This window comes from Anomaloglossus baeobatrachus, chromosome 8, assembly GCF_048569485.1.
Source record: "Anomaloglossus baeobatrachus isolate aAnoBae1 chromosome 8, aAnoBae1.hap1, whole genome shotgun sequence".
In the NCBI taxonomy this organism is placed as follows: domain Eukaryota; kingdom Metazoa; phylum Chordata; class Amphibia; order Anura; family Aromobatidae; genus Anomaloglossus; species Anomaloglossus baeobatrachus.
Genome location: NC_134360.1, coordinates 97,079,715 through 97,103,706, shown reverse-complemented (window position 1 = coordinate 97,103,706; position 23,992 = coordinate 97,079,715). Strand labels below are relative to the sequence as shown.

The window sequence follows — 23,992 nt, the reverse complement described above, 5'->3', positions numbered from 1 at the left end:
TGGGACAAAAATTCATCGGTCCGTTTAAGATCACCGGGATCGTGAGCCCTGTGGCCTGTCGGCTACGGTTGCCGCACCATCTAAAGGTACACCCGGTCTTTCATGTGTCTCTCCTCAAACCTGTCTCCCCTAATACGTTTCGTGGTCGTGTTGTGCCTCCTCCTCCGCCTGTGATGGTCGACGGCGAGGAGCAGTTCGTGGTTGAGGACATTATTGTCAGGTTTCCAGGTTTTCCAGTTCTCTTTGACTGCCCTTGCCCTCGGTTAACATGGGGGTTACCGTTCTGTTGCCCTACTTCCTGTCCAGCTGCTTAAAAGGCCGCCTCTAAGTCCAGTCCAGTGCCTGAGTATACTGCCTGCTGTGTGCTCCTGCTGTGTTGCTGCTTATCCCTGATTACCTCTGGATTCCCCTAAAAGACTACCTACTGATTGACTCTGGACTGTACCCGGCTCTTCAAGGCTGCGCCCGGATTCCGTTTACCATCTTCGGTCAGCACGCCGCCTGGTTCTCTTTTGGTTCGTAACCATTCTGGACAAACATTCCCGTACGGACACTCATTGACTTTACCGCTTGCTCCTTATCCCGGCTGCTGCGTATTTAGGCCTTCCGGGGTAGATTGCCGGACAGTCCCTGTATAGGGGTTCGCTCTGGTGGTCTCCCTGGGGGAGTCCGGTGCGTGGCCCCGGGAATCCCCTCCGCGTCTATTCTGGAAAGTATTGTATGTGTTATTGTGTTGTTGTGTTTGTTCTATATCTACCGTGGTTACATACTATAAACATCTTGTACCCGGAACTCGTCTCTGATTGTCATTGCCCTACGCTATCGAAATCCTCAGAACATAGAATAAGTATTACATTATACTCAGGCCATTAGAGGATTTCGCTGGGGCAATGACTGAGACACGAGTAGATCAGCTGTTCTCCATGATTAACTCCCTGCAGCAGGAGATGGAGGTGGTGCAGACTAAGCTTAGAGATGTGGAGGCGCAGCTGGGCCATGATCACCAGGTACTGGGTCCGGCTATACAGGATTTGCAAGTCAGAGTGGAGGCTCAGGAAGCCGGCCCCACTACGTCCGTACCAGCTGCCGGTATGCCTAGGTTACCCCCATTCCGTTTCAATGGTGATCGTAGTCAGTTCCGTGGATTTATTAACCAATGTATACTATTTTTCGATGTACATGCTGATTATTACCGTTCTGACCGGTCAAAGGTGTTATGTATCATCATGTTATTAACCTCACGAGCACTGGCTTGGGCTAATCCTATGATAGAGAATCGGGACATCCGTTTAAATCACCTAGATGACTTTCTGAACGCAATGGCGCAGATGTTTGATGATCCGAATCGCCGTGCTACCGCTGAATCTGCTCTCCTTTCCTTACGTCAAGGAAAGCGCTCTGTCATTGAATACGCCACTGAGTTCAGGAGGTTAGTGGTAGACACCGACTGGGGAAACAATGCATTATTGTCCGTTTTCAGAAAGGGTTTGTCCGGTACCATCAAGGACGAGTTAGCCCGTTCCGAATCCCCAGGGGATTTTGACCTGTTTCTCCAGCACTGTGTGCGCATAGATACCCGTTTGACGGAACGTAGACAGGAAAAATGGGCAGCTATAAACCGTATAAATAATAATACGTTTCCTTCCAGAGAACCTGCTTTCAGGACGCCACGGGAGGCCGAGGACGTACCTATGCAAGTGGACTCTCTGCAAAAGCGAGAGACCAACGAACGTCGTGAACACCGGCTCCGTGAGCGTTTGTGTTTCTACTGCGGTCAATCGGACCATTTCTTAATCGACTGCCCGAAACGTCCGAATCGCCCAAATAAGGTATTGGCAGCCATGGCAGAGTGTGACAACACGGACGCAGAGTCTGACATCTCTGAGGCAAGTGGACACTTGGATGCGGTATTTCCCTTGACTGTAATGTCTACCTCACTGAAGGACTCAGAAGGGAAATATACCCATTGTTCACTCCCCATTCAGATCCGGTGGGAGGGACAGCTAATTCCTACCTCTGCAATGATAGACTCTGGGGCAGGGGGAAATTTCATGGACTTTTCTTTTGCCAGTAAACACGGTATCCGGACTCAGCAAAGATCCTCACCGGTTACCATGGAGACGGTAGACGGATCTCCGTTAACATCTGGACCAGTGGATCGGGAAACAGTACCGCTAGAATGCGTGATGAAACCAGGTCAGCAGGAGACTCTTATTTTCATGATGATCTCTTCTCCACATTTTCCGATTATTTTAGGTATTCCGTGGCTACGGTCTACAAATCCGGTCATCGATTGGGAAACTAAGGAGATATCCTTCCCACCGCAGAGTGGTCCGGCCATTTGTCCAACTGTTCCGGTTCCGGTAACACCACATGCAGAAGGCACGGTACAGGTACCCGTTTTACCCCCGGTTTATCGTGACTTCGCTGACATATGCGACAAAAGAAAGGCCGATCGGCTTCCTCCGCATAGACCGTATGATTGCCCCATAGACTTACTCCCAGGGGCAGAAATCCCGTTTGGTCATGTTTACCCGTTGGCGGCACCTGAGCTAGAAGCCCTAAAGGAGTATATCGATGAAAGCCTGGCCAAGGGATTTATTCGCCCGTCTACCTCGCCCGCAGGGGCACCCATCTTTTTTGTGAAAAAGAAGGAGGGGACTCTGAGACCCTGTATTGACTACCGGGAACTGAATAAAATAACCATCCGGAACCGGTATCCGTTACCGTTGATTCCGGAGCTATTGGAGAGAGTCCAACAGGCAAAGATATTCACCAAATTGGACCTCCGTGGGGCATATAATCTGCTTCGTATACGTCCCGGAGACGAGTGGAAGACCGCGTTCCGATGTCGGTACGGACATTTTGAGTATTTAGTGATGCCTTTTGGACTTTGTAACGCTCCTGCGGCATTTCAACATCTAGTTAATGACATTTTTAGGGATATCATGGACCAATTCATGGTGATCTATCTGGATGATATTCTAATCTTTTCTGATTCTCTCCAGGAACACCAGGAGCACGTCAAGACCGTACTTAACCGGCTGAGGGAAAACCACCTGTACATTAAACTGGAGAAATGTGAGTTCCACTGCTCACAAATACAGTTCTTAGGTTATGTCATCTCTCCTCAGGGGCTGAACATGGAGTCTAGCAAGATACAAGCAATTCTAGACTGGCCGGAACCGGGAAACATCAAAGAGGTACAACGCTTTGTCGGTTTTGCCAACTTTTACCGACGCTTTATCCGTAACTTTTCAGAGATTGTTCGTCCCATCACTCTGTTGACTAAGAAAGGACAGAAGTTTGTATGGTCCGCCCAGGCTCAGGAAGCGTTCCATCGTCTCAAGGGATGTTTTACCTCAGCACCCATACTAGTGCATCCGAATCCCGCACTTCCCTTCATCGTGGAGGTCGACGCTTCCGACTACGCATTAGGGGCCATTCTTTCTCAAAGGACCGGGGACAAGAGTCTCCTGCATCCGTGTGCCTTCTTTTCCCGCAGGTTGTCCCCTGCGGAAAGGAACTACGACATTGCGGATAAGGAATTATTGGCGATTATTGCCGCTTTCAAGGAATGGAGACACCACTTACAGGGAGCCGCGCAGCAAGTGATAGTACTCACAGATCATCGTAATCTGGAATTTCTTAAGTCTGCCAGGTGCCTGTCTCCACGGCAAGCCCGTTGGAGCCTATTTCTTAACCAATTCAATTTTGTCGTTACATACCGTCCAGGTTCACGTAATGGGAAAGCCGATGCCTTGTCCCGAATCCATGCCGTGGACTCCGTGCCTGGAACCCCGTCTCAGACCGTGTTATCAGATGCCAATTTCGTTGGAGTACTCCAGGACCAGGACTTGTGGAAGGACATTAAGCTGGCCTATGATGGTGATGTATTTCTTGCTGCCCCTCCGAATGATGTAACTCTTGTTCTTCGGAATGGTGTGTGGTTGAGAGAACGACGCATTTATGTCCCGGAGGCCGTAAGACTTCGGGTTCTCAAGTTGGTTCATGACTCCGTGTTGGCCGGTCATAGGGGGGTACAGAAGACGCAGGAATTTCTGAGCCGGTTTTTCTGGTGGCCTACCTGTTTAAAGGACGTGAAGGACTATGTCCACTCATGTGTGGTTTGTGCCCGGTGCAAGGTCCCTCGTGTGGCTCCTACGGGACTCCTCCAACCGTTACCCGTACCATCTCGCCCTTGGGGGTCTATCTCCATGGATTTTATTGTGGAGTTGCCAGTCTCAGGCGGGCATAATACCATTTTAGTGGTGGTGGATCGATTGACTAAAGCTGCTCACTTCATTCCGTGTACCGGTCTTCCCTCAGCCGCAGAGACGGTGGATTTGGTTATCCAGAACGTATTCCGATTGCATGGGGTACCAGACGAGATCATCTCCGATCGGGGCGTGCAGTTCACGTCTAGATTCTGGAAGGGGTTTTGTACGGCACTCCAGATTGATGTCTGTCTGTCTTCTGCATACCATCCTCAGACAAATGGACAAACCGAACGGACGAATCAAACCCTGGAACAATACCTTCGCTGTTATGTCAGCCATCTCCAAGACGATTGGTTGAAGATGCTTCCGTTGGCGGAGTTCTCCTACAACAACACTCAGAGCAGCTCCACTAAGGTAACGCCCTTTTTCGCTAACCTGGGTTACCATCCGACTATTTTGCCTAGGTCACCGGTTGCGGTTTCGGTGCCAGCGGTGGAGGACAGATTGACAGAACTACGACAAAATCTGGAGGTTCTAAAGGACACCGTGGCTACGGCCCAGGAGCGTTACAAGAGGTCGGCAGACACTCACCGGAAACCGGCACCCATGTACAAGGTAGGGGACTCTGTATGGTTATCCACCAAAAACCTGAAATTGGGTGTTCCTTCGCAGAAGCTGGGACAAAAATTCATCGGTCCGTTTAAGATCACCGGGATCGTGAGCCCTGTGGCCTGTCGGCTACGGTTACCGCACCATCTAAAGGTACACCCGGTCTTTCATGTGTCTCTCCTCAAACCCGTTTCCCCTAATACGTTTCATGGTCGTGTTGTGCCTCCTCCTCCGCCTGTGATGGTCGACGGCGAGGAGCAGTTCGTGGTTGAGGACATTATTGACTCCCGGCTCCATCGTCGTCGGCTTCAATATCTGGTACGTTGGCAGGGGTACGCCCCCGAGGACGATTCCTGGGAACCGGTGGGTAACATTCGGGCACCCCGGAAGATTGCTCAATTTCATCGACGGTTCCCGGACAAACCTGGCCCTGATCCGTCCTGAGGCCGTCTCTGGGGGGGGGAGTAATGTCAGGTTTCCAGGTTTTCCAGTTCTCTTTGACTGCCCTTGCCCTCGGTTAACATGGGGGTTACCGTTCTGTTGCCCTACTTCCTGTCCAGCTGCTTAAAAGGCCGCCTCTAAGTCCAGTCCAGTGCCTGAGTATACTGCCTGCTGTGTGCTCCTGCTGTGTTGCTGCTTATCCCTGATTACCTCTGGATTCCCCTAAAAGACTACCTACTGATTGACTCTGGACTGTACCCGGCTCTTCAAGGCTGCGCCCGGATTCCGTTTACCATCTTCGGTCAGCACGCCGCCTGGTTCTCTTTTGGTTCGTAACCATTCTGGACAAACATTCCCGTACGGACACTCATTGACTTTACCGCTTGCTCCTTATCCCGGCTGCTGCGTATTTAGGCCTTCCGGGGTAGATTGCCGGACAGTCCCTGTATAGGGGTTCGCTCTGGTGGTCTCCCTGGGGGAGTCCGGTGCGTGGCCCCGGGAATCCCCTCCGCGTCTATTCTGGAAAGTATTGTATGTGTTATTGTGTTGTTGTGTTTGTTCTATATCTACCGTGGTTACATACTATAAACATCTTGTACCCGGAACTCGTCTCTGATTGTCATTGCCCTACGCTATCGAAATCCTCAGAACATAGAATAAGTATTACAATTATTGACTCCCGGCTCCATCGTCGTCGGCTTCAATATCTGGTACGTTGGCAGGGGTACGCCCCCGAGGACGATTCCTGGGAACCGGTGGGTAACATTCGGGCACCCCGGAAGATCGCTCAGTTTCATCGACGGTTCCCGGACAAGCCGGGCCCTGATCCGTCCTGAGGCCGTCTCTGGGGGGGGGAGTAATGTCAGGTTTCCAGGTTTTCCAGTTCTCTTTTGAATGAGCTTGCCCTCAGTTAACATGGAGTTTAAGGTTCTGTTGCCCTACTTCCTGTCCAGCTGCTTAAAAGGCCGCCTCTCAGCCCAGTCCAGTGCCTGAGTATACTGCTTGCTGTGTGCTCCTGCTTTGCTGTTTCTACTTCCTGATTGCCTTGGATTCTCCTGAAACTCTACCGACCGACTCTGGACCATACCCGGTTTTCTTCAAGCTGTGCCCGGACTCCGTCTGCCGTCTTTGATCAGCACTCTGCCCGGTTCGTAACCACTCTGGACAATCATCCCGTACGGACACTCCTAGACTATACCACTTGCCCCTTGTGTACCGGCTGCCGCACATTTAGGCCTTCCGGGGTTGATTGCCGGACAGTCCCTGTACAGGGGTTCGCTCTGGTGGTCTCCCTGGGGGAGTCCGGTGCGTGGCCCCGGGAATCCCCTTCGCTCCGTTTTGTGTGTTGTTTTACTGTGTTTATTCCCGTTGTGTATCTACCGTGGTGACATATTATATAACATCTTGTACCAAGAACTCGTCTCTGTTGTCATTGCCCTAACGCAATCGAAATCCTCAGAACATACAGTAGTATTACATCCGGTGTATCAGTCATAGTGAGTACAACAGTGCCCTCGGGCCGTGCATCGCACCACACCATCTTGCCCGCACCTCACAACCACCGGGCCCCGGGACCATCACCCGCTGCCCACGGAGGGGTCAACACCAGGCTGCATAACACCATCCCCAGGAGCCTAGTTAACGGCAGCGGTTGTGTTCACATTCACCACAACCCCATGGGTGGCGTCACGAACTTACATCCCTAAACGCCAGGGCCTCGGCCGTGAACCTTCCCCACCGAAATCCCTACACGTAGCTCCAGCTTCCCTTTAGAGCGACGTGACCCCCGGGTCCGGAAGGAGCTCGAGCCACCCACCAGCGAGCTCAGATCTGAGCGGTTCGACAGCCGGCCAAGCCCCGGGGCGGTACATATGCAGGATTATGCTGTGGTTATACAGCTCTCCCCCCAGGGTATACAGCTTTCCCCCAAGAGTATACAGCTCTGCTCCCCCCAAAGGTTTACAGCTCACCTCCCTGGTATATAGCTTCCCCCCAAAGGTATACAGCTGTCCCCCTCAAGGGTATACAGCTCTCCTCCCGCCCAAGGGTATACAGCTCACCTCCCTGGTATATAGCTCTGCCCAAAGGTATACAGCTGTCCCCCTCAAGGTTATACAGCTCTCCTCCCCCAAGGGTATACAGCTTACCTCCCTAGTATATAGCTCTCCCAAAGGAATACAGCTGTCCTCTCCCCAAGGGTATACAGCTGTCCTTCCCCCAAAGGGTATACAGTTCTCATTCCCTAAGGATATACAGCTCCCCTCCTTCCAAGGGTATATAGCTCCCCTCCCCCTAATGGTATATAGCTCCCCTCCACCTCAAGTGTATACAGCTCTTCTCCCCCCAAGGGTATACAGCTCTTCTCCCCAAGGGCATACAGCTCTCCTCCCCAAGGGTATACAGCTCTCCTATCCAAGGGTATACAGCTCTTTCCCATGGGTATACAGCTCTCCTCTCCAAGGGTATATAGCTCTCCCCCAAGGGTATACAGCTCACATCACTCGTATATAGATCCCCCAAAGGTATACAGCTTTCCTTCCCCGCAAGGGTATACAGCTGTCCCTTCAAGGGTATACAGCTCCCTTCCCCCCAAGGCTATACAGCTCTCCTCTCCAAGGGTATACAGCTCTCCCCCTCAAGGGTATACAGTTCACCTCCCTCGTATATAGCTCCCCCAAAGGTATACAGCTGTGCTCCCCCGCAAGGGTATACAGCTGTCCCTTCTAGGGTACACAGTTGTCCTCCCCCCAAGGGTATACAGCTCCCCTCCCTCCAAGGGTATACAACTCCCCTCCCTCCAAAACTGGCGATCAAAATACAGGGAAGCCCATTATTTTTTTTAATTAGTAAAAAAAAAAAAAAATGCGTGGACTCCTGACGAATTTTGATTGCCAGTCAGGTAAAGCCAGGCAGCTGGGAGCTGGGATTCTCGGCAGCCCGCAGCCACCCCTGGAAATGGCGCACTGTTTCTCAGCCAGTATTGGCTAAACTGGACGAGCCAGGTGGCACGCTGGGTAATAAAGGGGTTAATACAAGCTTTGTATTCTCAGCTGGTACTAAGCCCGAAATTCATGGTGTCATGCCAAACTAGACATGGCCACCATGAATTTCTAGTAGAAAGGTAAAAAAAACACAACTTTTTTTTTTATTAGAAATAAAATAAAAAACATTTAGAGACTCCATCTTTATTATAAAAATAATCCTTAGTCCGACGTAATCCACAGGTAGAGCAATGTCAGTTTCATCACTCTGTGCAGACACAGTGTATACCCAATGAGAAGCAGAGCGAGCCATGTCAGCTCTGCTCCCATTGCATCACCCCGCACCTGATGCTCTCCAGGCAGGAGAGCATCAGCTGTATGGAAGCACATGCAGATGACCCCCTGCTGTCAGGAGATTGTGCCGTGATGCGATGTGACATTCGCACAGAGACAATCAAAGTTACAAAGTAACAGGACCTTTGATGACATCATAGTCTTGTGACCAGTCTGTAGCCAATGAAGTAATACAACAATCACACGTGACTGGTCACATGGCTATTATGTCACGGAAAGTCCTTTTAGTCAGGCTTACCGGAAAGCACAGCAATGATCGGATGCAGAAGAGTCAGCAGGACGAGTCGCGGGACCTGTAAGTATGATTATAATGTTTTTTAATAATGTGCTTTTTTTTTTTACAGCCCCTGGACCTGAACTGGACCCGAACTCTAACATGAGCTTCCCAGGAAAGCTCATGATCGGGATCGTGTGCACGAACACCATGTGTTCGGTACGAACCCCGAACTTTACAGTTCGGGTTCGCCCATCCCTACAGGTGAACTATCTGAACCTTTTTTCCCGACACTGGCAACATTCAGTGGGTCCATTTAACACTAGAAGTCCCAGAGAGGGTTCATTTAACATTTCTACCTTTGGAACCTTTGGAGCTCGAAATTTCTGGGACTTCTAGTTTTAAAATGGCTAGAAAATGGTGGTCCTCCAATTTAATGGTTTCCTACTCCCCGTTGTCTTGAATGACCAAATCTGATCGCCAAAAATCGATTAGAATAGGACGCGCACTGATTTTAATGGAACAGACACAAGGATCTGTTGAACAAACACATGCGTGAATGGTTATATTAAACTCAATTGGTCAGTGTGCTATCCATTTTAGCAACACATTAGTTCACATATGAGAAAAATATATCTCTGAATGTCTCTTAAAGTGGTAGTAAGTGTTATTCAGTAACCTAAGTGTTTATGTCCTCCTAAGGTTGAAACAATTGGAGATGCTTATATGGTAGTCAGTGGTCTTCCTAATCGAAATGGAAATCGCCATGCAATAGATATATGTAGGATGGCTTTGGATATTGTTAGTTTTATGGGTTCTTTTGAATTGAACCATTTGCCTGGATTGCCTGTATGGATACGGATTGGAATTCACTCAGGTATGAAATTAATGTATTGAAAATACCTGGTATTTTGGATGTGCTTTTCTTGTATCATAAAATATACAATAATGGAAACATTTATCTTGAATTTTAAAAATGTTGTTAAATGTATGTTGGTTTTTTTTGCATTTATATCGGATGATTTTTAGACTCTCATACATACTTTGTTATAATTTATGATAAATACTAAACTTGTACACACCTTTGTGCTTATTCACACTTAGTGCTTTTAATCGCATAAAATGGTTTGGATAAACTGCATGCGATCTTTACTGCGACTGCTGTGGATTTGCAATGCAGTAATTGACATACTATCAAATACATATTCTAAATGCATATCATAATGATCCTCATGTGGCTATTACTTTAGGTTAGAAGAAATTAGCTATGAAATCTGCTACACTGAACAAATAAATCTCATCATAAGAAGAAGTTGGAAATACGTCATAGACTTAGTACACCTACAGAACAGGGGGGAAATTCTCATAGAGGAAAGTTTGATGATGTCTTTTATTCTCCACTTTCACAACAGTTCTTCTTAAGACTTGAAAGCACATGGGTTTCAGTTACTAATGTACAAAGGGCATAGTGCAGACCATTCAGTGATAAGTGGTAAATGTGAAGGTTTTGTTTAGTAATGAGACAAGAATGAACACAATACTACAAGGATGAGCACAATACTGCAGGGTTCAATACTACAAGGATGAGCACAATACTACTGGGCACAATACTACAAGAATGAGCACAATACTGCAGGGCTCAATACTACAAGGATGAGCACAATACTAATAGGTACAATACTACAAGGATGGGCACAATACTGCAGGGCACAATACTACAGGGCATAATACTACGAAAATGGGCACAATACTACTGGGCACAATACTACAAGGATGAGCACAATACTACTGGTCACAATACTACAAGGATGAGCACAGTACTGCAGGGCACAAGGATGAGCACAATACTACAAGGATAAGCACAGTACTGCAGGGCACAAGGATGAGCACAATACTACAAGGATAAGCACAGTACTGCAGGGCACAAGGATGAGCACAATACCACAAGGATAAGCACAGTACTGCAGGGCACAAGGATGAGCACAATACTACAAGGATAAGCACAGTACTGCAGGGCACAAGGATGAGCACAATACTACAAGGATAAGCACAGTACTGCAGGGCACAAGGATGAGCACAGTACTGCAGGGCACAAGGATGAGCACAGTACTGCAGGGCACAAGGATGAGTACAGTACTGCAGGGCACAAGGATGAGCACAATACTACAAGGATGATCACATTACTGCAGGGCACAATGCTACAAGGATGAGCACAATACTACTGGGCACAATACTACAAGGATGAGCACAATACTGCAGGGCACAATATTACAAAGATGGGCAAAATACTATTGGGCACAATACTACAAGGATGAGCACAATACTGCAAAGCACAATACTACAAAGATGAACACAATACTACTGGGCACAATACAACAAGGATGGGCACAATACTACTGGGCACAATACTACAAGGATGGGCACAATGCTGCAGGGCACAATACTACAAGGATGAGCACAATACTACTGAGCACAATACTACAAGATTGGTACAATACTACTGGGCACAATACCACAAGGATGGGCACAATACCACAAGAATGGGCTCAATACTACTGGGCACAATGCTACAAGGAATAACACAATACTACTGGGCACAATATTACAAGGATGAGTACAATACTACTGGGCACAATATTACAAGGATGAGCACAATACTGCTGGGTACAATACTACAAGGATGAGCACAGTACTGCAGGGCACAAGGATGGGCACAATATTACAAGGATGAGCACAGAACTGCAGGGCACAGGGATGAGCACAATACTGCAAGGATGAGCACAATACGGCAGGGCACAATATTACAAGGACGGGCAAAACACTATTGGGCACAATACTACAAAGATGAGTACAATACTACTGGGCACAATACTACAAGGTTGGGCACAATACTACTGGGCACAATACTAACAAGGATGTGCAAAATACTAGTGGGCACAATACTACAAGGATGGGCACAATACTGCAGGGCACAATACTACAAGGATGAGCACAATACTACTGGGCACAATACTACGAAAATGGGTACAATACTACTGGGCACAATACTGCAAGGATGGGTATAATACTAAAGGCCACAATGCTACAAGGATGGGCCCAATACCACAAGGATAGGCACAATACCACAAGAATGGGCACAATACTACTGGGCACAATGCTACAAGGAATAATACAATACTACTGGGCGCAATATTGCAAGGGTGGGTACAATACTACTGGACACAATATTACAAGAATGAGCACAATACTACTAGGCACAATACTACAGGGCACAAGGATGGACACAATACTACAGGGCACAATACCACAAGGATGGGCACAGTACTGCAGGGCACAATACTACAAGGATGAGCACAATACTACTGGGCACAATACTACAAGGATGAGCACAATACTGCAGGGCACAATACTACAAGGATGAGCACAATACTACTGGGCACAATACTACAAGGATGAGCACAATACTGCAGGGCACAATATTACAAGATTGGACAAAATACTGTTGGGCACAATACAAGGATGAGCACAATACTACTGGGCACAATACAACAAGGATGAGCACAATACTACTGGGTACAATACTACAAGGATGGGCACAATACTACTGGACACAATACAACAAGGATGGGCACAATACTACTGGGCACAATACTACACGTATGGGCACAATACTGCAGGGCACAATACTACAAGGATGAGCACAATACTACTGGGCACAATACTATAAGATAGGTACAATACTATTGGGCACAATACTACAAGGATGGGTACACTACTACTGGGTACAATACTACAAGGATGGGTATAACATTAAAGGCCACAATGCTACAAGGATGGGCACAATACTACTGGGCACAATACCACAAGGATGGGCACAATACCACAAGAATGGGCACAATACTACTGGGCACAAAGCAACAAGGAATAACACAATACTAATGGGCACAATATTACAAGGATGGGTACAATACTACTGGGCACAATATTACAAGAATGAGCACAATACTACTAGGCACAATACTACAGAGCATAAGGATGGGCACAATATTACAGGGCACAAGGATGGGCACAATGCTACAGGGAACAATACCACAAGAATGGGCACAATACCACAAGGATGGGCACAATACCACAAGAATGGGCACAATACTACTGGGCACAATATTACAAGGATGGGCATAATACTACTGGGCACAATATTACAAGGATGGGCAGAATACCACAAGGATGGGCACAATACTACTGGGCACAATATTACAAGGATGAGCACAATACTACTGGGCACAATACTACAGGGCACAAGGATGGGCACAATACTACAGGGCACAATATCACAAGGATGGGCACAATACTACAAGGATGGGCACAATACTACTAGGTACAATACTACAAGGATGGGGGACATTACTACAGGGCACATAGGTGGGGACATTACTACAATATGTTGGCTAAAATTACTATATGATGCTGCTAATTGTAATACAATCTTACAAGAAAGTGATAAAATTCAAAATAAAGCATGATTATTTTTTTTTTGCCATTAAAAATGCCTTTTTTATATATAAACGTAACTAAACAAAAAAGTGCAGGTTTGTTCTAATAAACAAGCAAAACATGTTCAAAAAAGTGATCCAAAGATGCATAGAAAAAAAACCATGGAATCATTAAAAATGTCACTTTGTCCTAGAAAGAATGTGGCCCCTCTCAATTTTGTTTTTATACATGTGGCCCATACAGCTGAGTTTGAGAGTGGTGTCACTTTTGGGTATTTTCTATCATCTAGGCCTCTCAAAGTCACTTCAAATGTGATGTGGTCCCTAAAACAATGGTTTTGTAAACTTGATTGGAAAAATGAAAAATTGCTGATAAACTTTTATCCCTTCTAACTTCCTAACAAAAAAATGATGTTTCAAAATTGTGTTGACATAAAGTAGACATGTGGGGAATGTTATTTATTAACTATTTTGTGTGACATAGCGCTCTGGTTTAAGGGCATACATTCAAAGTTTAAAAATTGAGAAATTTTCTAAATATTCGTCAAATTTCCGATATTGTCCTAAATTTACCACTAACATGATGGACAATATGTCATGAAGAAACATACTCAGAATCACCATTGAAGCGTTTTAGAATTATTACTGCATAAAGTAACACTAGTCAGAATTGACAAAATTGTCTAGGTCGTGAAGGTGAAAACAACCTGGTGGGTGAAGGGGTTAAAGGGAATCTGTCAGCAGCTTTTTGCTATGTAATGTATGGACTGCATGCTGTAAGGGTTAAAACACAGATTTCAGCGATGGCTCGCTTATCAAGGTCTGTAGTGTTGTTTACGTGCAATGATTTTTTTTTATCACCAGAACATTATTATTGCTTTGACTACTTGGCACGTGCTTCCTAGATCGACCACTCCCCCTCCTGTGATTAGCAGATCACTGTACTCAGGAGCAGCTTTTTCAGCTCTGCTGCATTGCTAAATGTAAATCTCTGATTGTGTCAGAACCGCTGCATCCAATAAACTAACTGTTATATCTTTGGATTCAGTGTCTCTTTGCCTATATCATACTGCATTCAAATGAAGTAGCAAAAACCTGGTGACAGAATCTCTTTAAACACTGATGGTAAAAACTGAACAGATGAAAATTGTATCTAAAACACTAATGAAAAGCGGATAATATTTTGGTTAACTGATAAATGACTGTCATCTGAATGAGGCCTTATGTCAAGAAGACCAAGACTTTGTACAGTATAATGGATTTCACAACTCATTTCTTCTAGGTTTATGTAGAAGCCCCATGAGGACCATTGTGATTTGTATTTCTGCTATTTGGTTTGTCAGGTTTGATAACTTATAAATGAGATTTCATTATGGCTACAAACAGATGCTGCTACAAAATTTGCTTCTCCATATGAAATAAATAAGTTTCTCTTGTAAAAGGTGTATAACTAAAGCAAATTGCAAACTGCATGATTTTTAGTTGCAATAGACATTACCAGAAATGACTGCTCATGTGTGACCTTCAGTCATGCAGTTTGCATGTATTGAATAATTTTAAAGTCATCAGTAGTTTCATGTGAATAGATACTATTTCACACACTATGATTCACTGCTTACCATAAAACTGGTTTATAATGCTTGTTTTTTTTCCCAGGACCATGTGCTGCTGGTGTAGTTGGGATTAAAATGCCAAGATATTGCCTTTTCGGTGACACTGTTAATACAGCTTCACGGATGGAGTCTACAGGATTGCGTAAGAATCTTTCAGAATGTGATAGTGACTTAAACTAACTTTAAACTTATTTGGTCTTAAATTGTTGTATCATTGTTTTTGGTAACATAGATAGCTTTTTCGATATACTGCTATTTTTTTTTTTATTCAGCTATCTCCAGATTTTCCATAGACTACCAAGTGGTGCACTCACATATGTGAAGGGATTGGAAAAAAAAGGCTAGAGTGGGCTTTATGGAGAGCCAGTACGTCTCCCATGTTACACTCAACCAGCCAGACTTCTCTACATTGATGAGGGACCAAGAGTTTGAAACAGGCAGTTTATGGATGAGTTTCAGGCTTGGCATTTATCATTGATAAAATAGATCAGGTCAGGCACTCCAAAATAGATGCGAAAAAGAAAACTTTATTCAAAATGTAGAGCAGTTCAAATTTTGCAAGACGTTTCGTTCGGTCAGCGCAGTGACCTTTGTCAGAAGAACTGGCTACATATAGAGAAGTAGATGATCTGTGTGAAGAAGAAAAAGAGAGCATTCAGATTTATTAGGAAATAATAATAATTATTATTATTAATATTTATATATAGAGCACCATTGTTTCCATGGTGCTGTATATGAGAAGGAGGTTACATACAGAATACATATACAAGTTACAATACAGTAGAAAGACTAGTACAGAGGGAAGAGGACCCTGCCCTTGCGAGCTTACATTCTATAGGATGTTGGGGAGGAGACAATAGGTGGGGTGTAGGTTGGGCGGCAGCTCCGCACGGTGGTGAGGCTGCAGCTCCGCATGGTGGTGAGACGGCAGCTCTGCACAGTGGTGAGGCAGTGGGGTCATTGAAGATTATAGGTATTTCTGAACAGATGAGTTTTCAAGTTCTGTTTGAAGCTTGCAAGTGTAGTAGATAGTCTGACGTGTTGAGGCAGTGAGTTCCAGAAGACTGGGGATTCTCGGGAGAAGTCTTGGAGGTGGTTGCATGAGGAGCGAATGAGAGAGGGGGAGAGAAGGAGATCTTGGGAGGACCGCAGATTACGTTTTGGAGTGTAGCGAGAGATTAGTACAGAGATATACGGAGGAAACAGATTATGGATGGCTTTGTAGGTCAGTGTTAGTAGTTTGAATTGGATACGATGGAAGATTGGGAGCCGATGGAGGGATTTGCAGAGAGGAGAAGCAAGGTGGTATTGAGGAGAGAGATGGATCATTTGGGCAGCAGAATTAAGGATGGACTGGAGAGGGGCGAGCGTGTTAGCAGGGAGGCCACAGAGGAGGATGTTGCAGTAATCGAGGCAGGAGATTATGAGAGCATGCTCTCGCATATTTGTAGATTGAGAATTGAGGAAAGGACGGATTCTGGAAATATTTTTGAGTTGAAGACGGCAGGAGGTGGTGAGGGATTGGATGTGTGGTATGAAGGACAAAGCAGAGTCAAAGGTCACTCCAAGGCACCGAACTTTGGGTACTGGGGAGACCATGATGTTATTTATTGTAATACATAGATCAGGTAGAGAATGTAGGTGAGTTGGAGAAAAGTTGACCAGTTCAATTTTGGCCACATTGAGGTTTAGGAAGCGAGAGGCGAAGAAGGAAGAAATAGCTGATAGATCCTCTGGGATTCTGGACAGCAGAGATGTGACATCTGGACCAGAGAGGTAGATCTGAGTGTCATTGGCATATAGGTGGTACTGGGAGCCATGGGACTTTATGAGTTGTCCCAGGCCAAATGTATAGATGAAAAAGTGTAAGGGTCCCAGAACAGAGCCTTGAGGGATGCCAACAGAGAGAGGGCGGGATGAAGAGGTTGTGTGGGAGTGAGAGACACTAAAAGTGCGGTTGGAAAGGTATGAAGAGATCCAAGAGAGGGTGAGGTCTCTGACACCAAGGGAAGAGAGGATCTGTAGTAGGAGGGAGTGGTCGACAGTGTCAAAGGCTGAGGACAGGTCTAGATGTAGGAGTATAGAAAAGTGGTTGTTAGCTTTGGCAGTAAGTCATTTGTGATTTTAGTCAGGGCAGTTTCAGTAGAATGATGTGGACGGAAGCCGGACTGTAGGTTGTCAAAGTGAGAGTTCGAGGAGAGGTGGGAGGAAAGGTCAGCATGGACGAGCTGTTCTAGGAGTTTTGAGGCAAACGGGAGTAGTGATATGGGCGATAGCTGGTAGTAAAGGTTGGATCTAGGGAAGGTTTCTTTAGGATGAGTGTGACTGTTGCATGTTTAAAGGCAGAAGGGAAGGTACCAGTTATTAAAGATAGGTTGAAGAGATGGGTTAAGGCAGGAATAAGGATAGTGGTGAGGTTGGGTAGGAGGTGGGATGAGATGTGGTCAAGTGCACAGGTGGTGAGGTGCGCTTTTGAGAGAAGATGTACAAGCTCTCCTTCGGTGATGGTTGGGAGGAGGTTTATGGGGGAGGGGCAATGGTCTGTTATATGAAGGGGTTGTGGTGGTTGAGCAGAAAATAATTGCCTGGTTTGGTCGATCTTTTCTTTGAAATATGTGGCAAATTCTTCTGCGGAGATGGGGGAGGTTGGGGGGGTAGTGTTGGGCGAAGGAGGGAGGTAAAAGTAAGAAATAGCTGTTTGGGGTTGTGTGTTAGAGGATATGAGCGTTCTGAAGTAATCCTGTTTAGCAGAGGTAAAGGCCGAACAAAATGTGTGAATTGTATTTTAGAATGCAGTGAAATCTTCCTGTGAGTGCGTTTTCTTCCACCGCTGCTCAGAAATAATGAGAAGAATGTTCAGGTTTTTCACTATCCTCCTGTGAATACTCCTTTCCTCAAAAACGTGACATCTGTGTCCATTGTACACATTCATTTGTTTGTCTCAGTCCAGCCATGCAGCACTTCCATTAGTGTTTACTGACGGACCCTGCACTCTACACGTATCATTATACATCTGAACATTCTTCTCATTATTTCCTAATTATTCTGAATGTTCTCCTTTCTTCTTCACATGGATCATCTACTTCTCTATATGTAGCCAGTTCTACTGACGAAGGTCACTGCGCTGACCGAAACGTCTTGCAAAATTTGAACTGCTCTACATTTTGAATAAACGTTTCTTTTTCGCATCTATTTTGGAGTGCCTGATCTATTTTATTTTGGATACGGAGTTGGACCCTATCAGAGGACCAATTCTTACATCTTAGAAGTGCCGTGTCACTCTATACAATTGGCATTTATCATTGGTGATGTACCAAGACTCGTTAAAGGGTCAGGCATTGACTTACAGGGTAGCCATCTCCTCTAGGGAGAACTTGAAGGGGTTGACTTGGTCGTGGATCCACACCTACAAAATGGCCTTAATGCCAGCTGCCGCAATAAAATGCAATAATTTACGCGCCCCTGAAGAACGTGTATTTTCCAGGTCTGAGTATCCAAAGATGGCTCATAGAGGTTCCTCGGGCAAAATTTGTCAAAAGTGTGATAGTATATTGCCGTATTCAAGTCCACAAGGGTCGGATAATAGGGAGTGACCACAAGCAATGGTAAAAATTCGCTTCAGGGGAGTGGCACTTGAAACACTCGGAGGTTGCATATAATCCCATTCTATGGACCTTCTGAGGGGTTACATAAGATTTGTCAACAACTTTCAATCCATTTCTAATTTCTAGTAAACAAACTGATGGGAGACATTTGTGAGCTTGATCTAGAGCTTTCAGGATAGTGTTAAAGGACAAAGCAGGGTTGTCAATCCACCATTTTGTAAGCAAGAATTGAGACGGCTCATAATCCAGAGGAAATTGGATACATTTATAATTAATGGCTACTTGGCCAGATGTGGAGTTAGATTTAGCAAACCATCTGAGCAGGTGTGGACTCCACTCCCGTTCTGGAAGAGCCACCAATAGTTTTGTTATGTGACTTCTAGCCTTTAGGTAATGAAACAGCGGGAATGTGACAGCAGGATATTTAGACTCAATCTCCTCTATTGAGTACATACAGCATTCCTCTAGATGGATCAAGTTTCTGACAGAAGTTATATCCTGAGAATGCCAACGATGGAACACAGGGTGAGAATGACCATGTTGGAAATGCGGATTACCAGTGAGTGGGATAAAGAGTGACATCTGAGGAGAGAGCTGAAAATGCCGGCGTAGTTTCTGCCATGCCCTCCATGTGGAAATCAGAAGAGGCTTTGCTCTTACTTCAACTGACAGCTCGGTGTATGGGAGGTGTAAGAGAGCAGGGAGAGCCAGCCCTAGGTTGATGTAGCACTTCAAGCCATATTGGGTGTAGCAAGAAGTCTCCCTCAATCAATCCATCGCTAGCACCCAGGGATATGGGGTACTCTGTTCCGGGCAGTGTCTCTATTGAGAATGTCACGATGGTGGCCGTTACCCGGTTTTGTGCCCTGGGCCCTTTTTTGGGGATATTTACAGGGTCTAGTCCCCAAGGGGCAATGCAACGCCCAGGGGACTAGACCCTCTCCCATTTACATGCGGAACATGCAAGTAATAAAACATTTTTTTTTTATAAAATCATATTACACAATATTACAACACAGGGATGGGTAAGAAGGGGTTACTAGCCACACATAATCCTGCTTGTAGGTTAGAACACATATGGGACCTGATAGGTTCCCTTTAAAGATGTTTTATGCTTGTTTTGCTTCCTTTGGCACTCAGTGCCTTGACTGTACAAGGCGTCATGAAATCTGACGATTACCAAAAGATTTTGGGTTGCAATGACCCCAAACATACTTCTTGGAACACAAAAAAATTGATGGAAGCAAAGGGCTAGAGAATTCTGAAGTGGCCAGCAATGAGTCCGCATCTAAATCACATTGATCGCCTGTGTAGACATCTTAACATTGCTGTTGGGAGAAGACGCCTTCAAATATGAGAGACCTGGAGCAGTTTGCAAAAGAAGAGTTGTTCAAAATTCCAGTTGAGAGGTGTAAGAAGCTTGCTGATGCTTATAGGAAATTATTGATTGTAGTTATTTACTCCAAACGGTGTTCAACCAAATATTAGGTTGAGCGTGCCAACAATTTACCAAGTCCATTTCTGGGGGTTTTGTGTGAAACAATGTCCAATTTGCCCTTTTTTTGTGTGTTTTTTTGTGTTGTTCCAATACACACAAAGGTAATAAACATATACGGTATAACAAACTATAACAAAACATGTGTTATAGCAATAATTCAATAATTTTTTTCTAAGAAATACTTTATTTTCTGGAACAATTTCAAGGGTCCCAACACTTTAAGCCATAACGGTATACACTTCATGCAGAATTATTAGGCAAATTAGTATTTTGAGCACATGATATTTTTTATGCATGTTGTCCTACTCCAAGCTGTATAGGCTTGAGAGCCAACTACCAATTAAGTAAATCAGATGATGTGCATCTCTGTAATGAGGAGGGGTGTGGTGTAATGACATCAACACCCTATATAAGGTGTGCTTTATTATTAGGCAACTTCCATTCCTTTGGCAAAATGGGTCAGAAGAGAGATTTTACGGGCTCTGAAAAGTCCAAAATTGTGAGATGTCTTGCAGAGGGATGCAGCAGTCTTAAAATTGCCAAACCTTTGAAGTGTGATCACCGAACAATCAAGCGTTTCATGGCAAATAGCGAACAGGGTTGCAAGAAGCGTGTTGGGCAAAAAAGGCGCAAGATAACTGCCCATGAATTGAGGAAAATCAAGCGTGAAGCTGCCAAGATGCCATTTGCCACCAGTTTGGCCATATTTCAGAGATGCAATGTTACTGGATTATCAAGAAGCACAAGGTGTGCCATACTCAGGGACATGCCCAAGGTAAGTAAGGCTAAAAAACGAACACCTTTGAACAAGAAACATAAGATAAAACGTCAAAACTGGGCCAAGAAATATCTTAAGACTGATTTTTCAAAGGTTTTATGGGCTGATGAAATGAGAGTGACTCTTGATGGGCCAGATGGATGGGCCAGAGGCTGGATTAGTAAAGGGAAGAGAGCTCCACTCCAACTCAGATGCCAGCAAGGTGGAGGTGGGTTACTGGTATGGGCTGGTATCATCAAAGATAAACTTGTGGGACCTTTTCGGGTTGAGGATGGAGTGAATTTCAACTCCCAGACCTACTGCCAGTTTCTGGAAGATAACTTCATCAAGCAGTGGTACAGGAAGAAGTCGGTATCGTTCAAGAAAAACATGATTTTCATGCAGGACAATGCTCCATCACATGCATCCAACTACTCCACAGCGTGGCTGGCCATTAAAGGTCCTAAAGATGAAAAAATAATGACATGGCCCCCTTGTTCACCTGATCTGAACCTCATAGAGAACCTGTGGTCCCTCATAAAATGTAAGATCTACAGGGAGGGAAAACACTACACCTCTCGGACAGTGGCTCCTGCATGCAATGTTGATCGTAAACAGATCAAGCAACTGACAGAATCTATGGATCAGGGTTCCCCAACTCCAGTCCTCGAGGGCCGCCAACAGTGCATGTTTTCAGGATTTCCTTAGCATTGCATGGGTGTTGGAATCATCAACTGTGTAGGTGATTAAATTATCACATGTGCAATACTAAGGAAATCCTGAAAACATGCACTGTTGGCGGCCCTTGAGGACTGGAATTGGGGACCCATGCTATGGATGGTAGGCTGTTGAGTGTCATCATAAAAAAAGGTGGCTATATTGGTCCCTAATTTTCTGGGGGTTTTGTTTTTGCATGTCAGAAATGTTTATTTCTAAATTTTGTGCAGTTATATTGGTGTGCCTGGTGAAAATAAACAAGTGAGATGGGAATATATTTGGTTTTTATTAAGTTGCCTAATAATTCTGCACAGTAATAGTTACCTGCACAAGCAGATATCCTCCTAAGAAAGCCAAATCTAAAAAAAAAACACTCCAACTTCCAAAAATATTAAATATTAATATTTATGTGTATTTTGGGTTGACTGAGAACAAAGTTGTTGATCAATAATGAAAAAAATCCTCTAAAATACAACTTGCCTAATAATTCTGCACACAGTGTATGTAATAATCTAAGGCTAGGGCTCCACGGTGACAGATGTCTCATACCACTGAAAATGTCGTATTGTGACAACACATCTAGTGATTTCCAATGGTGTTCCATTACGACCTGTTACATCACAGAGCTGCAATAGTTTCCAAATGTTTTTTATTTTCTGTTGCACGAGAGTCACTTCCCATGGAATTCAATGTAAGTTGCATACAGTTGTGACTTATGTAAATTATCTATTGTATGGCCATTTTCTCACAGAAAAATCACAGAAGTAATGTTACACAACAGAAAGTTGAAGACACGTTGCACAAATGGTTTTAGTCACGCAACTTCTTTGAGAATTGCTGTCGGGTACACGTACAAATGTAGCTTGAAGTCTAAGGGTACATTCACACGACCGCCCCGTTTTTGCGGTCTGCAAAAAATGTTCCTGTTTTTCCACGAATGCATCTGTGTGATATCCGTTTCATATACGTTCTGTGTGTCATCCTTGTGCTTTCCCGTTTTTTTTTGTGGACCGCAAAAAAAAAATGAAAGGAGGGTTACATACAGTCAAAAGCTAGAAAGAAAGATAGCTGAATATATAGCTGGATGGATAGATAGATAGATAGATAGATAGATAGATAGATAGATAGATAGATAGATAAGAAAAACATATATAATGTCCCACTCCCCTGCATTTTGTAATCTTGCACCCTTTAGTGCCTTTCATATGGCACTAAAGGGTGTTTAGCCTTGTACTTAGCCAAAAAATAAATAATTTTAAAAAAAACAACATGGGGTCCCCCCTATTTTTTTTTAGCCAGCTAAGCTGAAACAGACAGTGGCAGCCTGCAGACCGCAGCTTCACCTTGGCTGGTAATACAAAACAGAGGGCACTCCATGCTATTATTTTAAATTAAATAAATAATTTAAAACAAAAGACGTGGGGTCCCCAGCAAATTGGACCACCAGTCAAGGTAAAGCAGACAGCTGGGGTCTGGTATTCTCAGACTTGGGAAGTCCACGGTCCAGACTAAAAATAGCAGGCCACAGCCGCCCCAAAAGTGGCACATCCATTAGAAGCGCCAATCCTGGTGCTTTGCTCTGGCTCATCCCGTTGCCCTGGTGCAGGGGCAAACAAGGTAATATATGGGGTTGATACATGCTGTGTAATGTCTCCTGGCATCAAGCACAGGCATTAGTGATGTCCCGGCATCTACCCAGTCAGTAATAAAAAAAAAAAGACAACAAATTTTTATTTGAAAAAACACTCCCTAAAACATTCCCTCTTTCACCAATTTATTGAAAAGAAAAAACAAATCCAGGTCCAGCATAATCCAAATTGGAGGTCCCACGACAATCCATACTCACTGTCCCAGTCAATGAAGAACAGAATGTTCCCCATCAGTTAGGAGAGCAGGGCAGTGACCTGAGCTAACATCATTAAGTCAGGCCAGGTCACTGCAGGAGATGACAAGCACCAATGTCATGAGGTTAGCTAGGTACATTACCTGCAGTGATGAATGCCGCTGACGTCATGGAAGTCAGTGATAAGCACTGACGTCAGGAGTACAACGAACTTCATCACTGCAGGTAATGAACTTAGCTAACCTCCTTATGTCTGCGCTCATCATCCCCACAGCTGCTAACACACTGCTGTGTGAACAGTTGCTGACACACTGCTGTGCGAGCAGCTGCAGGGCTGGTGGGGCAGTGGGAGATAGACGGCAGGGATACCGATAGATAGAAGCCACACGGAAGTGCTTACTTGTGGCTTCCAGGGATTTTGCAGACCCATTGACTTGTATTGTGCCACAGCCCGCAAATGCTGAATAGAATAGGACATGTTCCATAATAACAGAATGGGCAGACTCTGATGTGTTTTTTGTAGGAATTGACAGCACACGGAAGTGTTTCCGTGTGCCATCCAATCCTAAACAAAATACATTGAAAAGATGGTCTTGTCAATAGGTCCGCAAAAAAAAAAAAGGAACTGACCAGGACAAACAGAAAGG

General features: G+C 45.0%; 1 protein-coding gene across 1 annotated transcript in view; it reads left to right on the top strand.

The window, feature by feature from the left end:
- GUCY2C (guanylate cyclase 2C) overlaps positions 1–23,992 on the top strand; it is a 686,038-nt gene that overhangs the window by 640,179 nt on the left and 21,867 nt on the right. The window contains 2 exon segments of the mRNA XM_075320892.1: positions 9,522–9,696; positions 14,969–15,067. Coding sequence (XP_075177007.1) covers positions 9,522–9,696; positions 14,969–15,067 — 274 coding nt within the window.